Below are 11,008 nucleotides of genomic sequence, written 5' to 3'. Positions count from 1 at the left end.
GAGCAGCTGCTCCTGGGTCATTCTGTCAACTGTCGGACATAGAGCGGGGGAGAGAGAGAGAGAGAGAGGGGAGGGTATGAAAGTTAATAAGTGGAGTCGGGGTGTTGGAATGCAATATTCTGAATGTTTGAATATGTAAGTGAATGTCTATCCCTTTAAAAGTACCCAATGCATTTTCTCAACAATGACACTTTGAAATGTGCAAAGAATCCACCCCCACTGTCCACCATTGGACCCAGAGCCATCTAAATATATGGTTCGACCTGTACCTAATTAGGCCTACAACAGGTGCAATTTGACTTAGAGAAAAAAACGAAATAATGCATCTGAACAACATTACCCACTGGGCACACACTGGTTGAATCAACGTTGTTTCCAGGTCATTTCAAAGAAATGAACTATAGCAGCAGCATAGCACCTCTCTCCATATAGGCGGTTGACGTCAACAACCCTAATCAAATATTCCCAAAAAATATTAAAATAACGAGATGTATCCACCAATCCAGAGAGAGGAAGAATAGGCGAGAGCTTAATAGCCCGCCGTTCCCGCTCTGTGGACAACAAATCCCAGTGTTAGGGTGGAGACATAGGTCTCTCACCATTAAATCCAAATCTCTGATAGGAGCTAGCTACATTCGTCTGAGGCGAAGCTAATCGTTGCACAAGCCATACCATACAGTTGTTAAGATAGCTAGCTGCTTAGGTACCTATTTATTTCGTCTTCAAAAACCCATTTGGCTTGTACACATCCAATTACTAGTCTCAAAACATGTTTTGTTCAAAAACTTTGCAACAGAAAGAAAAAGAGAATGGCTTTTACACACTTCAGTCAGACACATTTTCTCGTAAAAGAGAGCCACTGCACGCGCAAGCATGGCGACAGAATACGTATCTTTGTCGGTGAATTGATTATAAACTGGGTGGTTCGAGCCTTGAATGCTGACTGGCTGAAATCCGTGGTATATCAGACCGTATACCACGGATATGACAAGACATTTATATTTACTGTTCTAATTATACCACAACCCCTCGTGCCTTATTGCTTAATGGACCCTCTTCTGGCCAGGGCAGTGATCCAGGGAAGTTACTGGAAGTGATCAAAAGTGATTACACACAATTACAACAATTGATACGACAATGTATAAAATTATTACAATACAACAATTAATACAAACCCATAAAATGGTGTGAGATTCCTTAAAAGCTTTAGCAATAATAATAAATAGTATTTAATAATAAAACATCTGAAATGCAGACTATTCAGTCATCTTCTAATTATATCTAATAATGTCTAATCAACTGAAATACTTTGTTTCTAGCCAGGCCTTATGAGAATAACTGCAGCAAGGAAAATGTAGGTCAAATGGTTCATTTACAGTCTAATTAAATTGTGTCTGGGAGGATGTGTGTCTTTCCTGTACAGAAAAATATGGGGAAACTGACTGATCAGCTTTTTGGAAAAGAGACAAACATCTGAGTCTGCACATTCCCAACAGTGACTCCCCAAGCACACAGATCTACAAGGTTGTCTTATTTCCAATGACAATCCTCACATATTCATCTCACATTACTGGCTATGATGTCAACAGGACAAAAACGACAACTTATATTTCAAATGCCTTTCCAAAAGATTTTCTATCTATGTCATGTTAATAGGGTTTCAAGTTATAGGCCTACACTGTGTGTGTGTGTGTGTGTGTGTGTGTGTGTGTGTGTGTGTGTGTGTGTGTGTGTGTGTGTGTGTGTGTGTGTGTGTGTGTGTGTGTGTGTGTGTGTGTGTGTGTGTGTGTGTGTGTGTGTGTGTGTGTGTGTGTGTGTGTGTGTGTGTGTGTGCACGCGAGAGCGGGCGCCAGTAGGGAGGGAGGAAGGATAAACAGCAAAAGACAACAAGTATTGCCAACTATCAGCCCTTGTCATAGGCTTGTCGTAGGTGATTGCGACAGAGGAAGAGAAGGGCAGTTGAAACCACCACTAGCTTTTGGTTGGATGCTTCTTCTCATCACAGAGATTCCAAGAGGGATGGAGAAACGTCCGGAGACAGCTTCCCCTCGCCGCACTCCGCGAGCAGGGAGGGTGGCTAAGAGAGAACATTCTAGTTCTCCGACTTCCAGGGGCCGCCATCACAAGGGCACCAAGACAGTGAGGCTCCCTGAGGAACATGAGAAGAAAGAGGGGCCAAAAAGGGATACCTGGGAGGCAGAGACCAACGGAGAGGCGGATAAAGAGATAGACAGGCCAGTCAAGTCCACGTCTACTGTTGTGGATGTGGATAATGTGAGAGAGAAAGAGAGGGGAGAGGAGAACGAGGAGTTCATGGCGCTACTAGAGAGTGAATGGCAGGAGGAAGGTAAGACATGTTTCTAAACATCAATATTTGGACCCGTATTCGCAAAGCATCGTAGGGTAGGAATACAGGTCTAGGAACAGTTTTACCTTTGCAGTCATAATGAATAAGAGAGAGGGGGGTGGGTTGTCTCTCCTACTCTGAGACTCTTTTGAATATGGGCCCTGGTCTTTGATTTGAAATGATGATATCTTTGATAAGGACATTAGCTTACTGTGAGTGTGAATCGTGGTATTTGTCCTCACCAGGCGTGAAGCCGAGGAGTCTTGGAGTGTGTGAGTGGCTACTCATGGTGTTGGCTCTAACCCTGGTCATTCTGTTCTTTCCCATCTCCATCTGGTTCTGTGTGAAGGTAAGGATGTTCTACCTCCATTACATAGACAACACAGAACGAAAGGGGATGCCTAGTCAGTTGCACAACTGAATTTGTTTTCAGCATTTAACCCAACCCCTCTGAATCAGAGAGGTGCGGGGGGCTGCCTTAATTGACATCCACGTCATCGGTGCCCGGGGAGCAGTTGTTGTTGGGGGTTAACTGCCTTGATCAAGGGCAGAATGGTTCGAGGATTCGAACCAGTGACCTTTTGGTTACTGGCCCAACTCTCTTAATCGCTAGGCTACCTGCCGCCCACATGACACAGTATAACAACTTGATGATGACTGTGTAAAAAATGTTCAAGCAATATTTCAGAGTTGGACATCACTCACCAAATGGTAGATTTCTATAGTGTAGAATGAAGGCACAGACATTTACAAGGATTCAGCACCCCCATTTCTTTTGGTAAGAATAGTATCAACTTTGGAGTGAAAATGTGTGATCTGTTATGTTTCATTGAACGACACAGTGGGCTGTCTTTCTGTGTGTTATTCCGTTATGGCAAAGTCTTGATTGACAGCTCGTCACTATGTTGACTGACAGGTTGTGAGGGAGCATGAAAGAGCTGTGATCTTCAGACTGGGTCACCTACTGCGAGGGAGACCCAGGGGACCAGGTTTGTGCTTGTTATTATATTACTTGAGGACTCGTTCGATAAGTCATTCATAGTGTTTTAAGCGTAATGGGATTGTCTTAGGGACACACATAGGGGGTTACTCATAAAATGACAGGAAAATGTCACATCTGGCACGTTTTTTCAAACATGAAAGAATTGTCTTGGGCTAGGTACGAGGCATGCATCAAACAATCTCTGAATTTCTGAAATGGATTTGAAAAGGCAATTGGTAACACTTTACACAGCGCAAGTCCTGTGAACAAGCCCTGTAGCCCACATGCTTATCAAACTGTGCGTGTCCATGACACCGTGTGTAAAAAAATATCCTCCAATCTCTCTCTACTGTATGTCCATTCGGGACCAAGGTCTACTTTTCTACCTCCCACTACTCGATGTTTTCCAGAAAGTGGACATCCGTCTAAAAATGCTCAAGGTCCCAGCTCACACGGTACGGTAACTCCTCTGACAGCCTACAGAAAAAACTACAATCTACATCAAATATTCCCCCCAAAATTCCTCTGAGCATGAATCTTTTACTGCTGCAATGTGTGTGTTTCTTCCTGTGTGTGTGTGTGTGTGTGTGTGTGTGTGTGTGTGTGTGTGTGTGTGTGTGTGTGTGTGTGTGTGTGTGTGTGTGTGTGTGTGTGTGTGTGTGTGTGTGTGTGTGTGTGTGTGTGTGTGTGTGTGCGTGCGTGCGTGTGTCCAGGTGGTGACCAAGGATCTGGTGAGCACGGAGCTGAGCGCGGTGTGTTACTACCGTATAGAGAATGTGGCTCTGTGCAGCACGGCCCTGTCGGGTGTGAGTGCCGTGCTGCAGGCCCTGGTACAGGTGGCAGACAGAGACGTTCTTGCCCACCACGACTTCACCCACATTCTGCTGGACAGGAAGAGGATCGCCCAGGAGATCCAGGTACCTAACCTGTTGTACAGTATTTGTATGGGTCTGTATATTGACCAGACCTGGGTTCAAATGCTATTTGAATTTGTCTTTGCTCTAACCTAGAATGCCAAATGGGTTTACAGTTTCTGGACTATCCAATTGTTTCATTAAGTCAGGCAAGCTCAATCAAGCACAGACAAAGTATTTGAAATGATTTCCAATATTATTTGAACCCAGGTGGGATATTGATGTTTGATATTGACAAAGGTTATTTGTGGAATTTGGTATTGAGCGGCGTAAAATCACATGGATGGTCCAGGAATGTTTGTGAGTGAATGGATGGTGGAGTATGAATCATTCTGCTCTTTTATCTCAATCTACAGGTGGCTATCGATTCTGTAGCTTGTCAGTGGGGGATCAAGGTGGAGAGAGCAGAAATGTAAGACTTTCATCGGTGGCTCATTTACATACAGGCATTTGTAACGTTTTCAAAACAAGACGAGTTGCCACGTTGGCTGGTGGTGTCATGAGCAAATGTTTAAAGAACACGGTACATGTTGGAATGGTCAACTTGTGTCTTCACCTTGCTGACGTGTGTGTGCGCTCTTCACCGTGTTCATTTCAGAGAGGATCTTTCTCTCCCCATTGAGCTGCAGCAAAGCCTAGCGGCAGAGGCTGAGGCTAAGAGACAAGCCCAAATCAAGGTATGTCATCAGTTTGTTTGGTGTGTATGTGTACAATGGGAAAGAGGGGATACCTAGTCAGTTGTACAACTGAATGCATTCAACTGAAATGTGTCTTCTGTATTTAAGCCATTCAAGCCTACACACACACACACGTGTGTGCGCGTGCGTTGGCAGGAACGCATGTCAGAAGGGAGGTAGGATAAACAGCAAAAGCGAAACAACATGCGTTGCCAACTTGGGACCCTTGACCTCTAACCCTAGGCTCCCTTCCTCCCTGTTCTGTAGGTGATTGCAGCAGAGGGAGAGAGGGCAGCCTGCGAGGCTCTGAAGGCATCTCTGGACTCCCTCTCTGGTTCCCCGGCCGCCATCCACCTCCGTCTCCTCCAGCTGCTACACACCCTCCGCACCGAACGCCCAGCACTGGTCCTCACCCTCCCCTCGGACCTCCTCACCCTGCCCCGTGACCCCTCACCCTTAACCTTACCCGCCCCAGCTCCAAACCTGGCTCCAGCCAGTCCCATCCCAAAAGGAGGAGAAACCAAAGAGGAGCGGAAGACTGACTCGCCGATGATGTAGTAGACAGAGAGAAAGGGAAGCATCTTAATTCGGGTGCCTCTCAATTGTCTGAAGTGGCTGCACTGGTCTAAAGAGCTGTGTGGTGGGTACCAGGGAACCTGATTCTGCCATTCCAGTTCTTTCCTATAAGTGCTGATGAAGTGAAGGAAGCAGAGGAGGCCATTTGAGATTATTGATATGCCCCCGTCATATCAGATTGAAGAAGTGTGAAAATCTTATTCGGTGATTGTTTCGTTTTTTCCTCTGTAAAGTAAAGAGATGAGTGTTTTTATTGTATCATTTATACAATAAACTGATGACACACTCCACCTAAATTTAGACAGTGTGAAGGTAAATAGGGTCCATAATAAATCAATCATAATGATAATAATATAATTTAAAAATAGGAACCATACAGCATGTTTCACACCATTTACATTTTTGTATTTTTATTTCAACCTTTAACTTGGCAATTAAGAACAAATTCTGACAAATTCTTAACAGTAAGCCTGTAGGACATGATTGCTTAACAAATATCATGCAAATGACAGAACAACAACAAAAAATACAAATGATTAAATACTGTTGAATGCCCAGACATGTGCTCCTCAGACTTCACTGTGCATTCATTTGTCAAATACAGGGGAGCCGAGTTCCCATTACCTCTAAAACTACTGTACTGTTTTCAAGGTTCAGCGTTTCTTGGGCTTGGTGTGTTTGGGGCTAGTCTCAGGCCCCTGACTCACAGGGGTAGACACATTTGACTTTAAGAAAAACACTGCCACAGACTTCTTGCTCACTGCAATGCAAATTGTATAGATGAGTGTCCAAATCCCAAATCCAACAGTGTTGACCTACAGATGTAGGATCTTAATTTGATCAGCCTGCTGCAGGAGAACCTTCCTGCAAAGAAGGAGATTTAAAACGTGTAGTGTATTTGAGGTTAAAAAGGCTGAAGTTTGTCATTTCCACGTTGAAATTCAAGACATCATTTCCCCAAATGTATCAACCCCTACAAAAATGTCCAGTAATTATAATCCACATAATAATTCACATTTCCTGTTGCTGCAGGATTATTTGCCCCCTGTTAACGAACTGGCTCAAATTAAGATCCTACAATCCTATGGTATTGACCTAGCACTGAGGTGTGTCTCGGTGTTGACCTACCTTTGGCCTCCAGACAGGGCCTGCCCTGTAGCAGTCTCCACAGATCCTGGATCTTCTCCAGCGCTGCCTGGAAGGCCTCCTCTGGCTTTAGGGCCCGCTCCTCTGCACTCTGGGCCTGGGCCTCGACCCCACTGACACACACACACACACACACAACTGACACACACACAATTAAGTATACAGTTGTGTACATTATAGTTGCGAAAAAGGCTTTTGTGACAAACTATTACGAGTGCAAGTGAAGCACTTTACAAGAGACAACCAAATGTGTGTGTGTGTGTTTTCAATGTAATACTCCAGTAATAATCCTTCGATGGGAGATACAGAGTGCTGAGGGAGTGTGAACCCTCAATAAAGACCAATAACTTACAGTAACTTGTGCTGCAGAATCCCCACTGAAGCCAGGGCATCAAAGGCTCTGCTGTGTGTGGATGAGCCACCATGACACCAGTCTGCCAGAGGCCAAACAAAGAAGATTTGGACGGAATGCATGTCTTGCTACATCAATGTTTTCACAGTGAAACAAGGCACACAGGACCCCATCCAGCTGAATAGTATCCTCCCCCGAGGGTTTGCTCAATGATGTTACCATCATGGCCTATCAGCTTGATAATAGAGCTGGCTAGTGAGCACTCCATGGGTCCTCCGCCTCCACCTGCTGGTCAATAATAGGTATTGCAGACAAATTCCAAAACTGCAGTCGATGATCCACAACCTACACTTTTATATTTTTTAAAATTCTATTTAACCTTTACTTAACAAGACACTACATGACAAAAAGTATGTGGACACCTGCTCATTGAACATCTCATTCCAAAATCATGGGTATTAATGCTGAGTTGGTCCTCCTTTTGCTGCTACAACAGCCTCAACTCTTCGGGGGAGGCTTTCCGCTAGATGTTGGGCGATTAGGCCTGGCTTGCAGTCGGCATTCCAAATCATGGAAGGACTCTGTGCAGGCCAGTCAAGTTCTTCCACACCGATCTCGCCAAACCATTTCTGTATGAACCTCTCTTTGTGTATGGGGGTACTGTCATGCTGAAACAGGAAAGGGCCTTCCCCAACCTGTACAGAATTGTCTAGAATGTCATTGTAGGCTGTAATGTTAAGATTTCCCTTCACTGGAACTTTACCATTGGCACTATGCATTGGAGCAGGTAGCGTTCTCCTGGCATCCGCCAAACCCAGATTTGTCCATTGGATTGCCAGATGGTGAAGTGTGGTTCATCACTTCAGAGAACACATTTCCACTGCTCCAGAGTCCAACGGCCGCGAGCTTTACACCACTACAGCCGGTGCTTGGCATTGCGCATGGTGATCTTAGGCTTGTTTGCGGCTGCTCGGCCATGGAAACACATTTCATCATCCTCCCGACAAACAGTTATTGTGCTGACATTACTTCCGGAGGATGTTTGGAACTCAGTAGTGAGTGTTGCAACCGAGGACATATGATTTTTACACGCTACACGTTTCAGCACTCGGCGGTCCCCATTCTGTGAGCTTGTGTTGGCCTACCACTTTGCGGCTGAGCCGTTGTTGCTCCTTGACATTTCCATTACACAATAACAGCACTTACAGTTGACTGGAGCAGCTCTAGCAGGGCAGAAATTGGACGAACTGACTTGTTGAATAGGTGGCATCCTATGACGGTGCCACGTTGAAAGTCACTGAGCTCTTCAGTAAGGACATTCTACTGCCAACGTTTGTCTGTGGAGATTGCATGGCTGTGTGCTCGATTTTATACACCTGACAGCAACGGGCGTGACTGAAATAGCCAAATCCACTAATTTGTAGGGATGTCCACATACTTTTGTATGTGTAGTGTACTTCTGGCTCTGGACTTCATTCATTTTGAATGAAAATAAGTGAAGGGTGAAGTTGCCCCTAGGCCTAGACCTTGGGTCAGTTTAGCATTTCCCAATTCATGATTATGGTTAGGAGAAGCTGATCCTAGATCTGCACCTAGGGGAAATCTCACCGCAGAGCTGGAAAATGCAAATGACTAGCATGAATAATAATAATCATTATTAGAATTAGTATAGTAATAATAATAATCATTAATATTAATAATAATAATAATTATTATTATTATTTGTTGAGCACCTCTCAGATACTGAACATGGCTAGTTTTGTTGCAAATCTTTTTAGTATTCTTTGGTAAATTGGTCACCATGTGACTGCCCTCAGTTAATTGGTCACCATGTGACTGCCCTCAGTTAATTGGTCACCATGTGACTGCCCTCAGTTAATTGGTCACCTTGTGACTGCCCTCAGTTAATTGGTCACCATGTGACTGCCCTCAGTTAATTGGTCACCATGTGACTGACCTCAGTTAATTGGACACCATGTGACTGCCCTCAGTTAATTGGTCACCATGTGACTGCCCTCAGTTAATTGGTCACCATGTGACTGCCCTCAGTTAATTGGTCACCATGTGACTGCCCTCAGTTAATTGGTCACCATGTGACTGCCCTCAGTTAATTGGTCACCATGTGACTGACCTCAGTTAATTGGTCACCATGTGCCCTCAGTTAATTGGTCACCATGTGCCCTCAGTTAATTGGTCACCATGTGCCCTCAGTTAATTGGTCACCGTGTGACTGACCTCAGTTAATTGGTCACCATGTGCCCTCAGTTAATTGGTCACCATGTGCCCTCAGTTAATTGGTCACCATGTGCCCTCAGTTAATTGGTCACCATGTGACTGACCTCAGTTAATTGGTCACCATGTGCCCTCAGTTAATTGGTCACCATGTGCCCTCAGTTAATTGGTCCACATGGTGACCTCAGTTAATTGGTCCACATGGTGACCTCAGTTAATTGGTCCACATGGTGACCTCAGTTAATTGGTCCACATGGTGACCTCAGTTAATTGGTCACCATGTGCCCTCAGTTAATTGGTCCACATGGTGACCTCAGTTAATTGGTCCACATGGTGACCTCAGTTAATTGGTCCACATGGTGACCTCAGTTAATTGGTCCACATGGTGACCTCAGTTAATTGGATCTGCCTGTCATTTTGCACCTCATCTTCATCAAAAGCCTCTAGTGGATACACTGCTACACTGCAGCTAGGTTCATCTACTGATATCATTATTCTGTATATCACATCAACCAAAAACCTGTGATGCTTCAAATGTTCAAATGACACCCCCACTGGTTGCAAGCTGGTTGAATCCATGTCATTTCAACAAAATAATTATAGTATATATTATTTCCTGATGATTTGAAAGAACTCATCAATGTGAAAGGAAAATGTTTAACCTAAACACAATGTCAAAAACAAAATCACTGAATTTGCATCAGTGCCTAGTGGGATGGTATTTTCATTTTGGGTGGCTAACTGCAAGGTAGAGAGGGACCACAGTAAAAGGATTATCACAGGCTTACTAGAGATCATATGCTGGGCAATGGGGGATGCAGTTCAGTGTGACGCACAGCTCCACGGAACTGCCCTTCACGTCAGACAACAGGATCTGACAGGACTCCGTCCAATCGCCACACTCCCAGCATAAACACACACGCAGCAGCATAAACACACACGCACGCACACACACATGCATACACACACACACACACACACACACACACACACACACACACACACACACACACACACACACACACACACACACACACACACACACAGGAAGACAAATTTGACAATACAACTGTCATAACAGTTATATACCAATAAAAAAATTTTAAAGACTAGCCTGCTGGCCTTACTGAGTCGATAGGAACATTAGCCTGCTGGCCTTAATGAGTCGATAGGAACATTAGCCTGAGCTATTTAGGAGGAATATCACACCTGGCACAAATTATTGTCTAGTTCTGTTTTTCCTGCTGAGGGGTGCCCTACCTGCGCCCAGAGGGGAGCAATTCAAAGTCCGGGTACAGGGGGTGGCTTGGGTCTAAAATGGTTTTGTGAGCCTTGCGGAGGGCCCTGACCTTAACGATCTCAACCAGGCCTGTCTGTTTGACTCCAAGTACCTTGCTTGCTGTGTTGATAATCCTTCTCAGCATATTTCTCTGGCTGACAGTGGCATTGCCAAACCAACAAACAATACAAAAAGTTAAACTCTCAATGAAAGATTTGTAAAACAGAGCCAGTATAGTGCAGTCTACATTAAAAGATCCAACCTTTTTGAGAAAGTACAGTCTCTGTTGACTCTTTTTGTAGATCAGGTCTGTACATTTACTCCACTGAAGCTTATTGTCCAAGAGGACACCCAGGTATTTGTATTCCTTTACAATCTCTATATTCTGACCTCTGATACATGTTGCAGTGGTAGGTGTTGAATGCTTCCTGAAGTCAATGCACATCTCTTTGGTCTTGTTGGTATTGAGGTCCAAGTGTGATTCCTCACACCACTCTACAAAG

At 44.5% G+C, this 11,008-nt stretch overlaps 1 protein-coding gene across 1 annotated transcript; it reads left to right on the top strand.

Annotated features, from left to right (window-relative positions):
* Positions 1–1,943: 1,943 nt before the first annotated feature.
* nphs2 (NPHS2 stomatin family member, podocin) lies at positions 1,944–6,055 on the top strand. Its single transcript, XM_035776020.2, has 8 exons — positions 1,944–2,347; positions 2,593–2,696; positions 3,264–3,336; positions 3,702–3,784; positions 4,043–4,246; positions 4,600–4,655; positions 4,842–4,920; positions 5,188–6,055. The coding sequence occupies exons 1-8, from the start codon at positions 1,987–1,989 to the stop codon at positions 5,476–5,478; spliced, it is 1,251 nt and encodes a 416-aa protein (XP_035631913.1). The 5' UTR covers positions 1,944–1,986; the 3' UTR covers positions 5,479–6,055.
* The last annotated feature ends 4,953 nt before the right edge of the window (positions 6,056–11,008 follow it).

The sequence above is a fragment of the Oncorhynchus keta genome, chromosome 1 (assembly GCF_023373465.1).
Source record: "Oncorhynchus keta strain PuntledgeMale-10-30-2019 chromosome 1, Oket_V2, whole genome shotgun sequence".
NCBI lineage: Eukaryota > Metazoa > Chordata > Actinopteri > Salmoniformes > Salmonidae > Oncorhynchus > Oncorhynchus keta.
Note: the sequence above shows the minus strand (reverse complement) of the source record. Positions and strands in the feature narration are given on the sequence as shown.

What these genes read in the sequence shown, in the direction of transcription:
- nphs2 (XM_035776020.2), top strand. Translation starts at nt 1,987, where the DNA reads ATGCTTCTTCTCATCACAGAGATTCCAAGAGGGATGGAGAAACGTCCG. An exon ending in GAGTGAATGGCAGGAGGAAG is followed by an intron (nt 2,348 to 2,592) that starts GTAAGACATGTT and finishes TGTCCTCACCAG; the next exon opens with GCGTGAAGCCGAGGAGTCTT. An exon ending in TCAAGGTCCCAGCTCACACG is followed by an intron (nt 3,785 to 4,042) that starts GTACGGTAACTC and finishes GCGTGTGTCCAG; the next exon opens with GTGGTGACCAAGGATCTGGT.